Source organism: Primulina tabacum, chromosome 11, assembly GCF_025594145.1.
Source record: "Primulina tabacum isolate GXHZ01 chromosome 11, ASM2559414v2, whole genome shotgun sequence".
Taxonomy (NCBI): Eukaryota; Viridiplantae; Streptophyta; class Magnoliopsida; order Lamiales; family Gesneriaceae; genus Primulina; species Primulina tabacum.
The window spans coordinates 7,929,527-7,952,279 of record NC_134560.1 but is presented as its reverse complement, the minus strand read 5'-3'; the positions used below and the strand labels follow the sequence as shown (position 1 = coordinate 7,952,279).

Sequence of the window (22,753 nt, the reverse complement as noted above, 5' to 3'; positions counted from 1 at the left end):
CCCGGACAAACTGTGGCAAGCGGGCGCGCCCAATATGGGCGCCTCTGCGCGTTCGACGTTGTTCCCATATCATGAAAAACTGGATCTGCACGAATCTCAACCTTTTCAATGCTGGAACAATATAAACTGTGTGATGACCCTGTAGTTTCAAATTTCTGAAATTTTTTTGTTTTTTTAAAAAAACCGAACTTTAATATGAAACTATCAACCTGAATTCATGAATTTTTTTTCCAGCCAAAATAGTTTTCTAGATCAGAAGTCATATCAAAATATTTTCAAATAAAATTTTGTTTTCCAAATCTGGATCCAAAATAATATCCAAAACGTTAAACAAATCTCAATGAAACAAGTATGGGTGTCTCTGATACCACTTGTTGGGAAAAACTCACATAAACCACACAATCCATCATGTTAAATCATTAAGAATTTGACTGAAAACATAAGTAGAAGCGTATTTGAAGTCATAATCCTGAATTTTTTAGAATATATTCTTTGATCTTCCAGATCTATACGCTATTTTCCTTGAAAGAATCCTTTAATTTTCTCTTCTGAACTATTTTCTTAATGGGAGAGAGAATAAGGAACGTGGTTACGCGTGATTTGGGAAACATGACACACATATAGATAATGTCTGTCACTATTTTCTGATATTTTTGTTTTACTCAATCGTTAAAACAGAAATTATACTTTCGTTTTAACACACTAAAGACCCATAACTTAAAAGATATATTAAAGCCTAATAATCTAAACATTAGTTGATCACTTTATTTTGAGCTTAATTTAATCGACAACCCACAATACATAATTATTCACGTATAAACTAATATAAATAAAGTTGATCAATTACTAAACACTGATCTAATGGTACCACACCCTTGAGTGCCAAGCTTGTCAAAACCTGTATAGAAGTATGCATTAACATATACACACACTTCAACTTTGCTTTCCTTGATGCAGAACAAATGTGTGAACCCCGAAAAGTACTCCAACTATTCAGGCGTAGTGAATGGTACGATACATGTCGTGGTGGGTGGTGCAGGATCCCATTTATCAGAATTCAGTCATGTTAACGCAAGTTGTAGTCTTTACAAGGATTACGACTGGGGATTCGTCAAGTTGACTACATTTAACCATTCGTCCCTTCTTTTCGAATAGAAGAGGAGTAGCGATGGAAATGTTTACGATTCTTTCACCATCTCTAGAGACTACAGAGATGTTTTAGCATGTGTTCGTGATGGCTGTGCATCGACAACGTTGGCACATGAATTAACGGGTACATACAACATGAGGAAATAAAAAGACGTGGCTTGCAGGGATTCAGTTTCTATTTATGTCTGGGTGGAAAATTATTGGAAATATATTCTTGGGAAAAATGATTGTTATTATTGTTTGAGGGAGGGTAATTTTAATATTACGTCAAATTGTGTATTAAAATGATCTGATAATTATGTTTTACGACAATATAAAATATTTTTAAAATTATAAAACATATTGGATTGAGTAAATACAAAAAGTAAAATATCTTGACATGAAAGCCAAGGTTGTAAGGACAAATTCTTTTAGTTTTTTAACATAAGATGCATTGAACAATTGAGTATTGATTTATTTGGTTAATAAAATTAAAATTATTTATTAAGAGTTTTAAGTGGGTGTTGGTAATAGTTTGAGAGAACGGTATTAAACCTTTTAGATGGAGACGAAGGGATTTACTTTCTATTTTTATCTATTTAGGCGTAGAAGGGAATGGAACATAAGAAAGCAAGTTTGGTAAGTCTTAAATGCAAGAAATGATTCATCAGCAGTCTCACCAGAGGAGATGACACCTTAAATTGCATAACAAACTTCTATCCATTTGTATTGCATTTTACACTACATTTATGATTCTGGAATACATCAAGAAGATTTCGATTCTGGAATACATTAAGAAGATTTCGAGAGGTAATCCTTAAGCATGATACAATAAGTTGTATTCTCTGATAATCTGATATACAAGTGAAGAATAAGACACCCGGCTACACGCTAGCAGTAGAGAGTACGCACATAAGATAGATCTTTAACCAAACATGTCCGTGTCGGAAGTATTGTTTCCCTCTTCGTTTGACAAACTGATTGATGCAAGAAGATGCTCGAATTTGAGAGGACTGTGTCGAACTGTGTGCTGGAACATGACCTAAAAAACAAAAGCATGTTTTATGATATTTTGCCAAATTCGATTTGTATTCAAATACCACATAAAGCAAATTTAAAATCGAATAAAAGGAAGGAAAATTCAATCTTGAATTGAGATCTTGGTAAAAAGTGTCTTATCACTGTGCTACAAGTATTTGTTTTTATCAAGAAGAAGTTCCATAAAAAATGGGGAGAATAATGCTTAAAAACTGCCTATTGGATGAATGCAATTCTACCTACTTTTACCTTGGAGTAACTATCAGCAAAAGCACGCACTCGATTGGGTTTGCCTAGGTAGTGCAAATCTGCCCTCTCTAGCTTTCCATCCACGAAACATAATCCTCCTTCAGCGATGGCAAAACGTAGGAGATTGCCAGCCTGCAGTCCTGTCTGAAAGCCATAAATTAGTATACAATCAAATTTTTAACTGTTTTCCTCATTTTTGTATTTTTGTTCATGTTGTGTGCTAGAGATTGCATAGACATCGCTCATGGTATTCATTTCCTTAAATCCCTTGCATGATAAGGGCCATGAGGTGATTCAAGTATGTATAGTTAGTTACATACGAAGTAGCTTCGATAAGCAATTACTGAAATCAGGTAAATAGTGTCATGGCTTCTCATTTAAACTGATTAATAAGCATTCTTACAATTATGTAGTCACTCAAGCATTTTTGTGCACTAAAATTATAAAACCTTCTGTATGAAGTCCTCGTTCAAGCATCCGAAAATAACAGGAGGTTCGTCAGATGTAGCCAGCCTCCCATCAACAAGTAGCTCCAATACAACCTGATTATTTAACCAAAAAGAATGATCAAGCTCACAACAATACTTGGTTTATTCCAAAACAAGTCACCAGTATCTTACCATCATGTAGCTCCAATACTGCCCGATTATTTAATAAAGTGAAAGAACAAGTCAAAACAAATAGATTGAGCATCGCATGAAAGTATATAACTAATGCCAAATGAGGTTAACAAAGGAGCAACCGTGTGAAAGTGGCTGCTCGTAGCAAAAAGATTACAAACTATTTGAACTCGTCCAACTATTCAAATATTGGCTTAGTAAAACAGAATTTTAAAGTGGTTAATCACGAAATTGCTCAGTTGAAGCTTCCAATGAAAATTCTGTTCCACACTTCCTCAAGGAGTTTTCCTCAAGGCACCTCGACATGTCACCAACAGAAACATCAACCAGCTTCACCTCGAGGCATGCTATGCTCACCCAGCCTCAGGGACCAGTGCACTGCAATGCTTTTTAAAATGCTCATTCGAATTTAAATTTCATAACTCTTTCAGATTTTGCACTGAACAGCCCCAGAAAAATTCCTCAAAATATATTAAGATGCTGGCCCCTTTCAGCTATCTATGTTAATTGTCAGATATCACCATCAGAGACTACAAGTATACAGTTGATCAGTAGCACAGAAAGTTACACGAAAAGACGGCTAATGATCAGGCTACATTAGAACAATGATCAACCAGTTCCCATAATATTAATCAAGTCCTATAATACAGGTGAATTGTCGCAATGCAAACAAAGGGATTAGACATAAACATATATATACCTGCTGCTGATCTGGAACCTGTCCTTTACCATCTGTATCACAAACATATTGACTGCAATTATCATCCTTCCAGACCAGGACCAATGGTGTATTTCCCGATTGATAATGTGCAAACCTGGGAGAGAATCAGAGCGAAAAATTAAAGGTGCGCCATATGCAACTAAATGAGATTTATAGAAGTGCGATACAGTAAATCTTAATGCAAGTTGCTACAATTTGAGTAATATAAAAGTCAACAGACATGTTTAATTCCATAATGGAGAAAGGCCATGCAGAAGCGCAGGGAAATGTGTTAAAAATCATTTAGTCTACTTACATGGATTCAGTGAGTTGCAATCTGTTTGCTTAACAAAAAAGTTTGAATTTAGTCATATCACCCGTCAAAGAAATAGATTTGTATTTCACAGATTCATGGGTCTATCATATGGTGAGACCACTTCAGTTATTTGAACCAAAAGTTTTAACTATTTCTATGTATTATCTGAACATTCAATGCTTACACATGATCAATGCAACAATTATCTGAATATGGTTTCAAGTCTAAATCTTCATCTCAGTATTGACCCATCAAAAAAATTGATTTGTATTTCACAGATTCATGGGCCTATCATATGGTGAGACTACTTCAGTTATTTGAACCAAAAGTTTTAACTATTTCTATGTATTATTTGAACATTCAATGCTCACACAAGATCAATGCAACAATTATCTGCATATGGTTTCAAGTCTAAATCTTCATCTCAGTATTGTCTTGCATACACCGGAAGCATGGAAAAAGATCAGATGTTGGTATGCTTGCAACATCATAGAAACACTGATATTTACTTATTTTTTAAGCGATAAAGAGTTTTCAGCCACAATTCAATAAAGAACAGAAACGAATTTCTTGAAATTTAAAAAGCACAAATGAAACACAATAAGGCAATATGTGAATCTCTATGCTGCCACGGCATCAAAAGTTAGGGAAGTATTGTGATGGGATCAAAGATGTATTCATGCGACGATGCATGATCTTAGAAACATAAATATTCCATAAACTCTACCAACACAAATCTTGTATAATAATTTGCTATCCTGTCACATGCAACGATACACCTCAAGGGCTTTCCCAATGAGAACCTAGGCACTTCATTTCCTGCATAAACTTTTAATTTGAGTTAATTTCTTTATTATCTAATATATCCCCATTCTTAAGCAAAGATAAAGTTTTTTCAACCCTGGGACAGCACATATACTCAGATCTTCGACTGCAAGGGAATACACAGTAGTGATTTTTGTGGAAAAACAAAGCATTTCTTTTGACATCGATGACTGATAGATGAAAGACGTAAAATTTGAACATTTACGGCTCCTATCATATTTTAAGTACATGCACATAAGCTCATAGAAATCAGATAATTTTCAAGGTAAACTCACTTATTGTAGAACAAAAGTCCATCCTTCACATACGGCATTGATCCAGCATAAGCTGCTTTAAGACCATCTTCATCACAATTGAAAACGGTAACCGTGCTGAACCTATATTTATGGTATGCGGATGGACCATTGCAAGCTTCTGTCTCCACAAGCTTGCTATTTAACCAGAAAAATCTGAACTCAGCTGTGCACTCATACATTGACATTCCTCCCCAACACACCAGGTCAATTACATAATATGTTTGATCAGGCTGTAAATCATAACACATCATGCAAAAAAAGTATAGTTATTTCAGATATTCAAGCAACAGTACCTCAAAGAAACTGAGAAATTCATTCATTACCTCGTGGTATATACAATCAAGAATACAATAAGATTGGCCCGAGCGGGAACTGTTGCTGCTCCGTGAACCATTGGGCAGTGCAGAAGGAAAGCGGTGCATCAAAGTTCCATTACGCAATCTGCTAACCGTTGTTCCATTTGATGACACCACGAAACATCGTTTTCCAGTAGGCCTCGCAGACACATACCTATACAAAGAGCAAGATCCGGCTGCATTGAGGTACAAGAAAATTTAAATTTGAGACATGAATCAGACTCGCACAGCATTGAAGAAAGGATCTTACAGTTTTCTTTTTTCCTTTTTGATCGGTAAGTGTCTCACAATTTGTTATCAATCCCTCGAGGGGTTCAAAATCAACATCTTTGAGCCATCATTAAAGCAACTTTGACATTCAAAACACGAATAACTAGAACATGGATCAAGCATTCAAAAACTGGGTTTTCTTTCACGTTTCGCACCAGAAAAAGACGAAGGTAAAAAGAAGTACCAGTCGGTGTTTAATCGATGAGGAACGTCGATCATCCACTCGGGAAGCATGAGCTGCTTAGCAAACCATCTTCGGGATTCGGGCCCTCTAAGCTTGGCGGCCTGTCGAACATCATTTATCACTTCACATGCTTCTCCGCCCTCGGGTTCTATTTCGAATTCGGCGGCATCATTTTGAAGTGAGAGGACAGTATCGGCTAAACAACGGGCCTGTCGCTGGGCGTCGCGGCGGTTTTGAGACTGTCTTCGCAAGGACAGCTCCCTCCGCCGTTGTTGGTCGGAGATCGCCGGCCGTTTGAAAGGTCGGCGGAGATCGTAGTGGAGCCATCGGTTCAGGTTACACGGAACAAGATCGTGTTGGTCTTATTTTGAGATACAGAAGTTGTTTTGCTTTATTTATTTATTTATTTATGATATAAATTTTAATTTGAATAAATTGATTTTAATTTTTACATGTCTGTATCATATTCCAATTTTCGATCAACAACAGATACTTCACAGACAATCCATATATCAAATTCAAAGTGGATTCAACCTAGAAAACATTTTAATATCATCAATTTTTTGTAAGGATATTGAATAGTTGCAGATAAACAATTCGGATGGGACAAAGTAATCACGAAATCTTGTCCGATGTATTTGACAACTCATAGTGTTCGTTGACAAGAATTTAAGATTTCAATTAACATATGAAACGAACTAGGTCTCTTGTGAGACGGTCTCACAAATCTTTATCTGTGAGATAGGTCAACCCTACGATTCACAATAAAAAATAACACTCTTAGAATAAAAAGTAATATTTTTTCATAGATGACCCAAATAAGAGATCCGTTTCACAAAATACAACCCGTGAGACCGTCTCATACAAGTTTTTGTCCATAGAAAACATAACGAATATCTATAAATAAATTGATATTTGTTTATTTCTCTTCTTTCATATAAATGTAGTAGAAATCATTGTTAAATAAAATTGTGAATTTAGTGATTTCGTAAAAAAATCAAATCATTGTATGAAAATTAAATTTTAACTAAGTTATACGATTAAAACCCAAAATATTTTAACTTACAAAACTAAAATTACAAATTTTTAACTTTTAACTACTATTTCATAGTCCTATCGTAAAAATCGTTATTCCATATAACTAATAATTTTTAAAAAATAATTAAAGTTAATAATTTTTTAAAATTATTAATATAATATGACAAATATATTTATATTTTAAATATTATTATAACATTTTTTACGTTTTTATCTTGGTTAAATGTTTCCAAATACAGATGTCGTTTTTGCTATGTCATCGTCCTTTCTAACATGGTCTGGTAGTACGTCGAAACTTGACATTCTATTAAGTTTCAGTGACTGTTAGTACATAAAGTTTATTGCTATTTAAGCTGGGCTCTGATCTTTAATCACCGATTATACTGATTCTTCGAGTAATATATGATTTTAGTTTTCATTTTTGAATTAAATTTTTGATAACCTTTTTTTTGTAGTGGAAACTCGAAGGTATACCGTCTATACTGGATAAACCTTCGGGCTGAACGTAATAGTTTTCAAACTAGATCAACCAAGTAAACCATATTAGATAAGCCTTATATGACAGGTTCACCCAAAAAAAGTGTTGATATGAAATAAAACATGTGACCAATTGACCACAAGTACACCTACTCTACCAACTTGGACACTCCTCGGGACAAGGCTCATCACTTTGCATCTGTCAAAATCCGAGATTGAGGGAGGATGTTGATCCAAGGAAGAAATTCTATATAGAGAAAGTGGTTATTTGTGAAGCATTATGGAATCCTGCTTGCACAGGCTTGGACCTGATAGAAGGCCATTAGAGATGATCACCAGCATAAATACAATGAGATAAATATTATGTAAGGCAAAGTAATGTATGCACGAAAACCCATGATGAGAATGTCGTGTTATTAAGGGAATGATCATGATGTACACTGTCCCACACGAGTTTTAAATATATTTTTAAAACCATGAAATTTTTTATAATGAATTACAATAGAATCTTATAATAACTCGTGTTAACTAGTTTCGTAGAATCTTAAAAACATACAAAGTAACTGCTACATAAATATATTGTGCGGTCGTGTTTACATGAGTTTGGGCCCAAGGCATGAAAATTTCGAAATTCATTGGTTTGAAATAACATACAGTTGGGTGTCATTCTAAGTTCTTCCAAAAAGAATACAAAAATACATTGAATGGTAACAATTAACTTGAAATACCTATATAATATTTTTGTCCAAATATACACAATTGATTTGTGTCAAACATTTAAAATCCATGTATTTCAAATCTCTTAACCCAAACACAGCCTAACAATATGTTTGGCAGCAAGAAATTGGATGAAATTTAGAATTATAAATATTATTTTAGTGTTCGACAAAATGAGATCTCAAATTGTGATTGATATTTAATGAGATTTCATAAGATTTAATTTAACTTAGTGAAATCTTTACAAAATTGGTTGGATTTCAAGTGATTTGATTTTAAAAAGAACCAAATTATTTTCACTATTAAATTTTTATTACTTATAAATTTTAAGCTATTTTTAAATTTTTTTACAAAATACAATTTATCCAAAATATATATTTTCAATTAATATTATTATATTATATATATTGAGAAAATCTTAAATATATATTTAAAAAATTTATAAATGATTTCTTTTTCTGAAAAAAACTTCATTCTTTCTAATGCTAAAAACCTAATTTATCAAACTTTGTTAACTTAATTTTTAATTTCATCTCCATAAAATTTATATTTTTTTCATTTCTTAAAAAAAAAAACTATCTAATAAAAAAATTTATATGTCAAAAATAACTTTTTATTAGTGAAAAAATATATGAGTTGTTTATATAAATATTATTGATAATTTTTTAATATAAGGAATATTATTTTTAATTGTCAAATCAAATTCCAAATTACATTTTAAAAATCCTTGTCTAGAATTCCAATTTCATGAATTTAAAATCCAATTGCAAATCCTTTTTATATATATACAAACACATTGTAAGAGTACTGGATTTGTCAGATGCAACACATGTTTCTATGGTTTTATTTCTACATCCCTCGTGCCTAGCCCTATTGTTTGCTCCCTTTCTCCACAAATTTACCACTTTTATATTTATCAAAATTAACTTCTCTTTTACCGCTTGTTTCATTTGATATCAATATCCCAAATTTAAGACGAGGAATTGGTCTCAAAACCAAATAGTACAAAACGTCTCGCCAACTCAAAAAAAAGACACCATTTTTCTACCCTGCATGTGATGAAGTGAGCAAATGACATAAATCTGATTCTCTTCCAACGAAGTAGAACTAGTTCGATCACAGTTGATTGCGAAAAAACCCTTCATCCCATGTAATAACAACAAATTGACACCGTTTTCGGTTTTGAGGATATTTCATGTTTCTCTAATTAGAATTATTTCATTTTTTTTAGCCGAGCTCCCGCAAGCATATCTACGACGACTTCAATATTAAATTGAAATCATTTGTTGGAGCAAATTTTCACCCACTTTTATTTTTTAAGCAAAGATATTTCCATTAAACTCTATAATATTTTTAATTTTTTAAATTGAATCACTTAGATTAATATCAAATTAATCCAAAATAAACGGTATAATTTTTTTTTTAAAACAATTAAGCCACCCGAGCTTTCAATCAGTTTGTGAGCTAACATAGCTGAACTCCAAAACAAGTGTAGCATCCAATGAGCGAGGGTTAGGATTGTGAATGACGCGTAGAATAGATAAAGCATCGGCCTCCACCACGAGTCACTCGTGCAAGTTTCCGCAAGCTGAGGAGAAAATTTCCAAGTAGGCAATGAACCAAGGCGAAAATGACCCCAACTCCAAAATATGGCAATGATCCCTCCCAAAATATTTAATAAACCAAAGTTATTTTTGGTGTTATTTATATTTTCACGGATGACTCAAGTTTATACAATTCATTTTTGACCCTCGCTCTTCGTGCTAAATCTCCAAACATACATGCGATGCATTAAAAGTCAATAGGAGTTAGGGGTGACAGTGAGTCCATGTCTAACGGATATCCTATCTGTTTTGTATCCGTATCCGACCCATTAGAGTTTTAATATATATAATCACTCGAAGAGGACCTACGCATATTAGTACAATATATCGAAGTCCCGCCCAAAACTGTACGTGCAATAGAGCTACAATTCAGATGACAGGTGTAAGCTTAAAAAAATCACATGGTACTGCAAATATTTCATTGTTATTCGTTCAAATCTCAGCTTTGATTTAACAGTCAATAAAACAAGATTTTTTTGTAATCTGATGTTTTTACTAACTGATCATATGGTTCGAGTACAACAAAAAAACACAGGGACCATGTGATTTTCCTCTCAAACTTGCATATCATTAGCTTTTTACATACACAAATGTCAATACAGACAATCTTTACCAACAAGGGCAAAAAATCAGAAAATTGCCTCGGTCTTCTTTGGTGTTTTGCCTCTTACATTAACAAACGTATAAGGGAAGGGCAGTCCGCCATAGACGAAAGAATAATAACACTGTCTTTTCCATAACATTACTTAAGAAAAAGGCAGAAATGAGATGGCACAACCTTCACATAAAAGTAAACTCCCAGACTTTATTTGGTTGAGATACAACACCTTGTCGATAAACACATTCTCAACGCGGTTGCGCATGATATATTCGTCAGCATCATAACAAGTTCTTGTTCTTACCAAGTCAATGTCATCCTCAGCTCCCCTCTCAAAATGCTTGATGTAACTCTTAATGCTTTCTTTTTTGGAATGTTTATCCGCAAAGGAGAACTGGTATGACTGAGTGCTAACTCCTGGTTCAGAAATACTTATATTGACTGCTTTCCCAGAATCCTTGCTGCCATGAAGAAGCGGCACCTGGTAGTAAAAAATGTTTGTGATTGACAGGATAATTGAGAAGTCCACAAATTTTATTTGTTGCATATATATGCGTGGACACAATAATCACACCAAATCTAGATTAAGGTTGAGTGCTCGCACTCTGGGAAAACTAATAAAATAACCCTTTATCCACACTAAAAAAACTTCTGTAATTCAGGAGAAAACAATTCATGTTTAAGTTTGACATAAGGATGAAAAGAGAACCTCTAAATTTTATCCCATACACCATGAATATGATAACCACGTGTTGTTAAGCATAGAGGATGGCTTTTATGCTCCCTTTTAATTGAATACAGATGATACGAAATAAACAAATATAATACTACAGTAGTTACAAATTGACTCAGAGGAGGAGAAGAAATCGACACACACACACCAAACTAGGAACGTGAATTACTTTCCAGATGTTCTTGGTCTCAAATGCCAAAACTGCATGAATTACAGAATTGCCAAACAAGTTTAGAAAATAAAATAAATCGCTACTCAGCAAATAGAATAACCTGTTTCTGGTGAGGGTCACTGCACTGATCATAACATACTAACGTGGAAGGACGTCCTTTTAATGGAGATGAAGAGTGAACAGCAATAGTAGTTGCAACTGAAGAATAAGGTGGGTCTTCTGCTGCTGAAAAGTCAGAACTATCAAAAGTTGATAAAGACACACATTCATCAAAATATGCCATAGCTTCTTCACTGAGACGGTTCGACACCCATTTCCTTTCATTGCTCGTCTGAAATCAATGTAAGTAATGTCAATTTCATTTAGAAAATACATGTATACAAGTAAACAAGTTGTCTATATTTGATCAGGAACTGAAAATTTGCTAACCATAAAAGGTTAATTCATTTTTCTATCATTATAGGTTCAAAATTATCACTTCCCTAACACAAGGATAATAGAGGCAGAGTTAGGATCCTAGGTTCATGGGGTGCTGTCATGACGTGCAAAGGTTTACCCCACCAACCCTCGGAAAAAAATGATAGAACGACACTTCAAAAGTACAGAGCTCTCCAAATACGAGTTTCATGTTCTGAAAGGACTGCAAAATTATCTCATGGTCTGAAGTGTACAACTAGTTTCTCAAGGTAAGTGCTTAAAATTTAACCATACCATTGATCGAACAAATTTTCTTTCGTTATCTATTTTTATAAATAATGTAGCTAAATATAAAATAAGAGCAAATTTGTTAGAAAATAAACAAATGGATCTACAAGTATGAGGGGCAACAATAAAAAATAGGAGGAAAATAAAACTAAACGAATACACATAATTTATGCACAGCTCGACGATGATTTAGTTTTTATTTGAGAACTGAAAATTATATTATTTTTAAAAAAAATCTTTATTTAAAAAATAACAATAAATCTATGCACACAACACTTCTTAAAACTAAAAAGAAAAAATTACTTGCCACAATGAAATTATTCTTACCAGTCATGAAAGCAGACAACCACGTTAGTGATTACATCAAAACTTTATGACAACAAAAAATATCGTTTAAAATACTAAAAAGAGGTTATAGCCAAACGATGAAATATTGTTTAAACTAAATGGAAATAAAAGATGAAGATCTTCAATGGTGTCCACGTGGTCTAATAATTTAGTATGTGATCCTTTGTGTACGATTTTCTCAGTTCCATTTGCTTTGAACCTGATAAGATGCCTTTTCAGTCTCTTCTGGGATTATGTGCTGGGCATAATATTGGTACTTGTCAAAGAATAATCAACACTCTATTTTCCATTAATTGGCTGGAGGGAGGAAAGAGTGTATCAACACACACACACACACACACAAAGAAGTCAATTGAGGTGCCCCTTGCATTAGACATACAGTTACAGAAAGTCTGCTTGTCATTTAAAATCCTGAAGAAATCATAATAATTTGTGGTTTTACAAACATTCCACCATGTATAAGCATAAAAGTTAGGAAACGTTAACGTCTCATATCCCATGCTTCACTTCCACATCTCCGTAATTGATTGAATCAATTTTGCATTCCTATTTCAGGTATATCAGAGTTATCTTCAGATTAATAATACATATACAAAAGAGAAACAAGTCTAGAGTATTATAGGTTACCCTTCTTCCACGACGAGACATCTGAACACTAGATGTCTTTGAATCTGGAATCATCTCCTTGAGTATTCTGTTAAGCTCCTTCCCACGATGCTCTTCGATAGCAAGATCTGTTCGAAGTGTTCTTGCCCTTTCTTCAGACTGCAAAAATATAGTCTAATCAATAATGTCACACTTAAATGGAGAAATCTTTTCAAAAAAAATGAAGAGGAAAGAGTTTCTGAGTTGGCAAGGCACACTCTGCAAGCAGCAAGAAACTAACAAATTAGCATCACCCAAAACATCTAGAAACTTAAGTTGAGCCTCGTGTCTAAAGGCATAGACATATAGTTCTAACAAAGCTTGAAGGTGAAAAAACTTCACCTCTTCCAGTTTTATCGAATATTGCCTTCTAATGTCAGATGTTAATCCAACAGCCCTGGGATTCACCAAGTCTGGAGGCATGTCAGGAACATGTGTAGCCGTAACAATGTTCGTATTATCTATTAGAAAAGCCTGAATAATAGCCAAGAGAAGGAATCAAGACGGCGTCTTTTAGAAAGATGAAACACAAATAGTATGTGCAGATGCAAGTGAAGAGCAAGCTAAACAGATCTTGTTATTGCTTTCCGTAGATGGGAAGATAAATTTTGAGGGCAAACACCTATGTAGCCCCTTCATTTTGTGTAGAGCAGACTTGGCACTCAAAGTATGGAGGTTACGTGAGCAAACAAGATATATTTCATTTTATTATATCACTGTTTAATCATCAACTTGGGCTTGGGGAAATGTGGTTGCTCCAATAGAAACCTCCATAGTCGTGAGTGGAGATACATATATACAGTTAAGCCTATTTAAACGACATTTCTTCATTTTTTATAGATAATTTCACCTTGAATTATGATTATGTTTTGTTCATTCAAGTCAATGCAAAAAGATTTATGTAAAGCAAGAACAAATTACTATAAGAAGTCAACATAGGGCACACATGGAACAAGTAGAGATTTTATTTTAACCGGTAAAACCATGAAATTTTACACACTATAAGTTGTTTTGGATGTCTGCCTCATACTTAATAGTATCATATCATATATACCAAAAGAAGATATATATCACCACCTCAATGTTTCCCTACTGACAGTAATATGATGGAACAATCATGGTCATAACCGTGGTGGACAAAGTTAACGAAGTAAATCTAGTAAATCAAAAGTCCATCACTAAAACAGCCTCAAATCTTTAGGTACATGGTAAGGACTTACATTAAAATCATCAGATATAGCTTTAATAGTTTTCTCCTCAGCTTCCGATAAGGAACCTGTTGAAAGGCCATCCTCCAAATGTGATATTTTCGTACTAAACTGGGAGACACATATGTTGGTAAATCATATTAAGTTATTTTAGTGAGTGATAATGAGTGATCGGCTTTATAAAATAGTATAATCATACTCACAGCTGAGTCATCATCAGAACACTCTGTTTCTCGATTCTGGGTTGCTATTATTCCTGATTTTTTCACACTGCCCTTAGTATCAACTCTATTCCTTGCTGAATTGATTCTATTCATGCCATCATTGATCTGTTCTTTTCTATTTCTGCTTCGAGCATTTGTAGATGTTGCAGTATCCACCACATCTTCACTCTGCATCAGGCAATATTCACAATAAAAAAAACTGCATTGAGAAAGCACTCATTTCAGAGTAATTGTGTTCCAAAGACAAAAACATGCTCATTAACTAACTTATCCAGACATCTATATCCAATCCTGTCGTACCCGCAAAACAAAACTGAACACTACTAGTTTTCCAGTGAAAAATCCACTTTCATTAAACATTTGAAGGTACTTAAACTGTGACTAACCAATCCAACGATCATCATGAAAGATCTTGCCATACACGTCATTGACAACAAGTAAAAGCAAAAAATAAAGATTCGATCCTCAAATCAAACAAGAACTCTCACCAGTATCTATACAGCCTACGCTATCATCCACATTGACTGAGCTAACAATTAAATAGTAATCATCAAACAAAACCTTTTAAAATACAACCTCGTAAACTCCTTTATCATGTGTCCTGGACACAGACCTCCCCCGCACCCTGGACATACTTCGACCAATCCCATTTCGAACACTGCCATTCCTCGTAACGGAACGCCCCCTTACTTCATTAACAGAACTGAAACTACCTCTCTCTTTCAAATGATTCGAAGAATATGAAGACGGTTTCATTTCACCATTTTTCAAGCTGACTTCTTCTTCCTTTTCCGGAGGTGAAGAAGATGAGGTCCAGAAAAGAGGGTTGTCTCTGCGAACTGAAAATTCGGAGGAAATCAAATTAGAGTCCTCAAATGGGAGGTGGGTTTTTCGAGAAACGGAATTAACGCTGTTGGATCGGCGCAACGAGGCCGGCTGCTTGGCGGCTTTGGGTTCTGGTGCAACTCTTCTGGAGGTGGACTTGAAAGCGGCGGTTGCCATTGAATGGGATCAAAAGAGGAAATGGATGAATCCAAGAACTAGTATCGTTGATTTCGTCGCTGGCCGTCACTCAAGTCTTCCTTCGATTTTCCCAATGGGTGTGCGCCATATTCGACATTTCTGAATTGGTTCGAATGTCTTTTGGGTTCTTTATGGGAAAGTTAGGAAATCATATTTACGAAGTTAATATGGAACGTGGTCTGGTAAATTCTCTCTTCAAAAGCGTAGCCCCAGTTGTATTAATTGTCGACGTTAAAATTATTTTTTCGATCAATTATCGAATTCAAAACGAAATCTAATATATTCAAATTTTTTTCGAGTTGAATTTAATTTTAAATTATTTTATTTGATAGTTCACCAACAATCTACGAATTTTAATATTTTATCAACATAAATACAATTATATATTAAATAAATATATTTCGAGTTTTTATTTTTTAAAAACCCACAAATATGTTCGAATAATTCGATTCAAACTCGAACTCGAACAAAAAATATTAAATTTTTTTAGTTTCGCATTGAACTCAAGTCTGAATATGACTATATAATATATATACTAATATGGTATAGATTTTATAAGATTAAATAAATCATTTAATTTTCATTTTATCTTTCAATGTCAATTAATATATATATATATATATATATATATATATATATATATATGAGTAGGTCTCTTGTGAGATGATTTCAAGAATCTTTATATGTAAGGCGTGTCAACCTTACCGATATTCACAATAAAAAATAATACTCTTAGCATTATAAGTAATACTTTTTTATGGATGACCCAAATAAGATATCCGTCTCACAAAATATGACCCGTAAGACAGTCTCACATAAGTTTTTGCCTATATATATATTAATTAGAATTATAAATTTTAAAATATCTGAACTAGTATTAAGCTATCGGCTCAGAAATACGTCTATTTCACACACACATTTATATAATTATAAATTATAATATGTTGTCCATCAATATGTCCACTTTTATACTTATTATTGAGATGACACTTATTTGGTAGATATATAATTTTGATATGTTTCATTGTATCTAACCGTGTGACTATCAACTCAGCGATGAACACACATTTAATCACTATTTGTGGGAATTTCAAAATTCCCTTATTATTCAACAAAGTGTTGATCAAAATATATGGAAAACAGGACAGATATGCAGTAAATCAAACAAGCGTGCTGTTCACAGTAGAGTATGACTAATGTATAAAACCAGCAAATCAATATCTTGAAGAAAACAATAGTATAATGCTTAATTAAATCAAACTGAGGCCTGTAGCTTGTACAGTTTCCTTAAAACAGATTCGCCCCCTCAGGTATGTGCTCCGAGAATTCAGCGGACGTCTGTTTTCTAGGATACAACGGGCAAACCAGCATAGTTGCAGCACAAAGCACTATGCTAGCGAACAAAATCAGTACCACAGAAGCACTGTAGCAGAAGTACAACTGTAGCAGAACAGAAGCACTGTAGCAGAATAAGCAGAGGAACTGTAACAGCAAGAGAAAGTGGATTTTTCGGTCTCTCTTTCTAGGCTAGACTCATCCCCTATTTATACATGTCAATACCATCCATACGAAAGGTCACAGGTTGTCTTAAATATGCCTTAAAGATGGTAGATAAAGCACCAACAGTTGGGGAGATGAAGCACCAACAGTTATGCCATGCGAAAGGTCTCAAGGGCATGTGAAAGGTCTCAACTGAAAAAAATAACAAAAGATGGCATTGACTGCTAGGCAAATTTTGCCTTGATCGGTCCGACATTCGACGCGCTCAGGTCGCGCTCGTACACTTGCACACAAGTCAAGCCTTTTTTCCACTGCAAATCGGGCCCATGATTTGCACCCCACCTGCGCCAGTGTGCGCGAGAGAGAGCCTCTTGACCAATCATAGTTACACCTCCATAAAGTATAACACAATATAACTTATCTATGCCACTTCATTTTTCCAATGTGGGACAAACACACCTTTCCAAATTTTCATTCACTCACATGGAAAGCCCATAAGCCTAAAAGCCCACCTTTAATCCAACAATCCCCCACATGAATGGGAATTTAAACTTATACGAAAGGATTCCACTGATAAAGTTCAACAGTTGAGTCTTGCATAGGATAGGTAGGTGTTACCCTTTGAACCTTCCTTTGTGAAAGCATATTAATTCACTGGTTGACAGTAGACGTGATGTCTTTGAACTGTACATCCGTTTGTGTGAATTGTGATATACTTCACACAAGACTCTCACTGATACTATTAAGTTCTCATGATTGTGTTCTTTTTGGCCATGAACACACGTCTGGTTCTGCAAGAGGGTCTAGAATTGAGACCTGCAATTCCTTCGAAGCGGCCCCACTTCTCTCCCACATAGGTGATTCTATATTGCTTCTTATAAGAATCATTAAAAGCCGTAAGCTTATCCTCAACATTCACTGTTTCATAATAGGAATGGACTAGGGATAACCCCCACAGTGCTTCTCCAAATTAGTGCGATTAGGTTGTCCCATTGAACCTAGTTCTTGGGATCTCCAGTCAGCGTAGGTTGGGTTTTCCTTCGCACCAATTTATTCTATAGGCTTGAGCCCCATTCCCCTTGACGATTTCGCAACTAACTCTCTGTTTAACCCCTTGGTCAGTGGATCCGCTATATTATCCTTTGACTTTACATAGTCAACAGAGATAACTCCAGTTGAGAGTATTTGTCTAATGGTATTATGTCTACGACGTATATGCCTAGACTTACTATTATACATTTTATTCTGTGCCCTTCCAATCGCAGATTGGCTATCACAATGTATGCATATAGCCGGCACTGGTTTTTCCCATCCTGGAACATCTTCTAAGAACTGACGCAGCCATTCAGCCTCTTCAGCACATTTTTCAAGAGCTATAAACTCAGATTTCATTGTGGATCTGGCTATTACAGTTTGTTTAGAAGATTTTCACGCAATTGCTGCACCTCCTAAAGTGAATATAAATCCACTTATAGATTTTGAATCTTTCATATCAGATATCCAATTTGCATCACTGTATCCTTCAATAACAGCAGGATATCTGGTATAATGCAGCCCATGATCACGAGTGTACCTTAAGTATCTTAGCAATCTGATAATTGCTTTCCAGTGTTCAACTCTTGGATTACTCGTGAATCTACTTAATTTGCTCACTGCATAAGCTATGTCTGGTCTTGTACAACTCATTAAGTACATCAGACTTCCAATGACTCGAGAGTACTCTAATTGAGACATACTTTCACCTTGATTCCTTGATAGATGCTGACTGGTATCTATCGGAGTTTTAGCCAATGCAGAGTCATCATTATTGAATTTCTCAAGTATTTTGTCAACATAATGTGACTGACTTAGTACTAGCCCTTCTGATGTTCTATGGATTTTAATTCCAAGGATTACATCAGCTAAGCCCAAATCTTTCATGTCAAATCTTGAGTTCAATAATTTCTTTGTGGATTTGATCATCTTATCATTACTACCAATGATAAGTATGTCATATACGTAAAGACATAAAATGACATATCCATTTTCAGTGTTTTTTTATGTATACACATTTGTCACATTCACTGAATTTAAATCTACTTTCCATCATGGCTTCATCAAATTTTTCGTGCCATTGCTTTGGTGCTTGTTTTAAGCCATATAGAGACTTCACCAGTTTACAAACCTTATTTTCTTGCCCAGTCGCAGAAAATCCCTCAGGTTGTTCCATGTAAATTTCCTCTTCTAAATCTCCATTTATAAAAGCTGTCTTTACATCCATTTGGTGTACTTCAAGATTCCGCAAGCCGGCAATCGCAAGTATCACACGAATAGAGGTTATTCTCGATACAGGAGAATATGTGTCAAAGTAATCAAGCCCTTCTCGTTGATGGTAACCTTTAATTACCAATCTGGCTTTATACTTATCTATGGTTCCATCTGATTTCATTTTTCTTTTGAAAACCCATTTACAGCCTAGTGGTTTGCTTCCCGGAGGAAGATTTACCAATTCCCATGTATGGTTTTGTAAAATGGATTCCATTTCGGAATCGATAGCCTCTTTCCATAGAGGTCCCTCAGATGAACTCATTGCTTCCTTGAAGCTTTGAGGTTCACTTTCCATCATGAAAGTGATGAAATCCGGACTAAAGGATTTCTCAGTCCTAGCTCTCTTGCTACGTCTAGGTTCTGTGTCTTGATCAAGCTCTTGTTCTTCATCATTTGTTTCATATAATCTTTTGGATGAACTTGGTTCTTCCTTAGATTTGCATGGAAACATGTGTTCAAAGAACGAAGCATTTCTTGATTCCATTATCGTATTCTTGTGAATATCAGGTATTTGATATTCATGTACAAGAAACGATATGCACTACTGTTTTGAGTATATCCAATGAAAATGAAATCCACAGTTTTTGGTCCTATCTTTACTTTCTTTGGAGTGGGTACTGCTACCTTGGCAAGACACCCCCACACTCGCAAGTATTGGTAAGAAGGACTTCTACCTTTCCATAACTCATATGGACTTTTATCTTGCTTCTTTTGGGGCACCTTATTTAAAAGGTAATTTGCTGTTAGAACAGCTTCCCCCCACAAGTTCTGTGGTAAACCAGAACTTAATAACAACACATTCATCATTTCTTTCAATGTGCGATTCTTTCTCTCTGCAATGCCATTTTGCTGAGGAGAATAAGGTGCAGTTCTTTCGTGTTTGATACCGTGTTGAGCACAAAACTTAGCAAATGGTGATTCATATTCACCTCCACGATCACTTCTTAGCACCTTAATTCTCTTGCTAAGTTGGTTTTCAACTTCACTCTTATATTGGGTAAATTTGTCAATAGCTTCATCCTTACTTTTGAGGAGATACACATAACAAAATTGTGTGCTATCGTCAACAAAAGTGATGAAGTATTTATTTCCACCACGAGTTTGCATACTTTTTAGATCACATATATCACTGTGAATTAGATCAAGTGGTTCACTATTTCTTTCAATAGTTCGAAAAGATGATCTTGTTAGTTTTGCCTCAACACAAGTTTCACATTTGTGTTGTTTATCAATTTGAAATGCAGGAATGCTTTTCATGTTAATTAGTCTATGAATTGTATCGTAATTAACGTGTCCAAGTCTACTATGCCATAAACAAGAAGACTCAAGCAAGTAAGCAAAAATATTAACTTTATTCATCACAGGCTTAACAGCCATGACATTGAGTTTGAATAACCCATTACAAACATAACTTTTGCCAACAAACATTCCACTTTTCGACAAAACCACCTTATCTGACTCGAATACAATGCGGAAACCATGCTTGTTCAGAAGCGACCCTGACACCAAGTTCTTGCGGATGTCAGGCACATACAACACATTGTTCAAAGTCAGTTCTTTTCCAGATGTCATCTTTAGGACAACTTTCCCTTGACCCTTGATCTCGGAAGTGGCGGAATTTCCCATGAATAGCTTTTCACCATTCATAGATTCCTCAAGAGTAGCAAACATCTCCTTATCGAAGCAAACATGGCGAGTGGCACCAGTGTCGATCCACCACTCCCTTGGGTTAGAACCCACCAGATTAACTTATGATATTACAGCACAGAGATTCATGTTCGAAACCTCATGAGATATGTTCTCCACCATATTCACCTCTCGGTTTCTCTTTGGCTTCTTACATTCAGATGCCTTGTGACCCATGCTATCACAGTTATAGCATTTTCCAGAGAACTTCTTCTTTGAAACACCTCCTTTGGGTTTGAGGTTCAACTTCTTGTTGGAGGGAGAGAAGTTTCTCTTTTACGAGCTTTGGCCATACTCGACAACATTTGCCTTAGCGGCAACAGGAGAAAACAATCTTCTTTCCGAACTCTTGTGTCTTCCTCGATGCGAAGTCTAACAATGAGCTCTTCAAGCGTTCATCTCCTTTCGCTTGTGTTTCAAGTAGTTTTTGAAATCCTTCCAAGCTGGTGGTAGCTTCTCAACTATAGCAGCCACTTGGAAAGATTCGCTCAACATCATCCCTCGGCGTGAATCTCGTGAAGAATCACTTGGATTTCTTGAACTTGACTGATAACCGGCTTAGAATCCACCATTTTAAAATCCAGAAAGCGGCCTACAAGAAACTTCTTGGCCCCGGCATCCTTGGTTTTATATTTTCTGTCAAGGGATTCCCATAGCTCTTTGGCTGTCTTCTTTTCGCAGTACACATTGTACAGCGAGTCTGCCAATCCATTCAGCACATAATTTCGGCATAGGAAATCAGAATGATTCCAAGCCTCCAGTGCACTGACGGATTCAACATCTCCCTCACCCTCTTTAAGGTTAGGAGCATCCTCGAATAAGAATCTAGCCAGGTTCAGTGTTGTCAAGTAAAACAACATTTTCTGCTGCCATCTCTTGAAGTCGACACCAGTGAACTTCTCAAGCTTTTCACCGTGGCTGGCTGGGACAGTAACCGCAGCAGCACGTGGGACAACTTGAGTAGGCACAGTAGGGACAACATGACTAGTTTCCCTTTGCACGCTGGATTCAGTAGCCATATCTGAACTGAAACCACGTAATGAGTAAATCTGTTTTAAGTTTGTTGATCAAAATATATGGAAAACAGGACAGATATGCAGTAAACCAAACAAGCGTGCGATTCGCCTCCTCCGGTATGTGCTCCGAGGATTCAGCGGACGTCTGTTTCCCAGGATACAACGGGCAAACCAGCAGAGTTGCAGCACAAAACACTATGCTAGCGAACAAAATCAGTACCACAGAAGTACTGTAGCAGAAGTACTACTGTAGCAGAACAGAAGCACTGTAGCAGAATAAGCAGAGGAACTGTAGCAGCAGGAGAAAGTGGATTTTTCGGTCTCTCTTTCTAGGCTAGGCTCATCCCCTATTTATACATGTCAATACCATCCATATGAAAGGTCACAGGTTGCCTTAAATATGCCTTAAAGATGGTAGATGAAGCACCAACAGTTGGGGAGATGAAGTATCAATAGTTATGCCATGCGAAAGGTCTCAAGGGCATGTGAAAGGTCTCAACTGAAAAAAATAACAAAAGATGGCATAGACTGCTAGGCAAATTTTGCCTTGATCGGTCCGACATTAGACGCGCCCAGGTCGCGCTCGTACGCTTGCACACAAGTCAAGCCTTTTTTCCACTGCAAATCGGGCCCATGATTTGCACCCCCCTGCGTCTGTGTGCGCGAGAGAGAGGCCTCTTGATCAATCATAGTTACACCTCCATAAAGTGTAACACAATATAACTTATCTATACCACTTCATTTTTCAATGTGGGACAAACCACCTTTCC

General features: G+C 35.6%; 2 protein-coding genes across 6 annotated transcripts; both read right to left on the bottom strand.

Annotated features, from left to right (window-relative positions):
- Positions 1–1,791: 1,791 nt before the first annotated feature.
- On the bottom strand, positions 1,792–6,366 carry LOC142518739 (uncharacterized). 2 transcript variants are annotated; one of them, XM_075621548.1, is made up of 7 exons: positions 5,983–6,366; positions 5,496–5,704; positions 5,152–5,402; positions 3,736–3,850; positions 2,865–2,957; positions 2,416–2,559; positions 1,792–2,170 (listed from the first exon to the last, which is right to left on the bottom strand). In XM_075621548.1, exons 2-7 carry the CDS (start codon positions 5,592–5,594, stop codon positions 2,054–2,056), a joined length of 819 nt encoding a protein of 272 aa, XP_075477663.1. In that variant the 5' UTR covers positions 5,595–5,704; positions 5,983–6,366; the 3' UTR covers positions 1,792–2,053. The 2 variants fall into 2 exon arrangements, with proteins under 2 accessions (XP_075477663.1, XP_075477662.1); XM_075621547.1 differs by having other exon boundaries at positions 5,496–5,682.
- Positions 6,367–10,277: 3,911 nt separating this feature from the next.
- Positions 10,278–15,646, bottom strand: LOC142518376 (uncharacterized). 4 transcript variants are annotated; one of them, XM_075621136.1, is made up of 7 exons: positions 15,028–15,644; positions 14,431–14,619; positions 14,240–14,338; positions 13,362–13,493; positions 13,002–13,139; positions 11,422–11,652; positions 10,282–10,897 (listed from the first exon to the last, which is right to left on the bottom strand). In XM_075621136.1, the coding sequence occupies exons 1-7, from the start codon at positions 15,451–15,453 to the stop codon at positions 10,565–10,567; spliced, it is 1,548 nt and encodes a 515-aa protein (XP_075477251.1). In that variant the 5' UTR covers positions 15,454–15,644; the 3' UTR covers positions 10,282–10,564. The 4 variants fall into 4 exon arrangements, with proteins under 4 accessions (XP_075477253.1, XP_075477252.1, XP_075477251.1 ...); XM_075621138.1 differs by lacking the exon at positions 13,362–13,493 and having other exon boundaries at positions 10,278–10,897; positions 15,028–15,645; XM_075621137.1 differs by lacking the exon at positions 14,240–14,338 and having other exon boundaries at positions 10,278–10,897; positions 15,028–15,645.
- Positions 15,647–22,753: the final 7,107 nt, after the last annotated feature.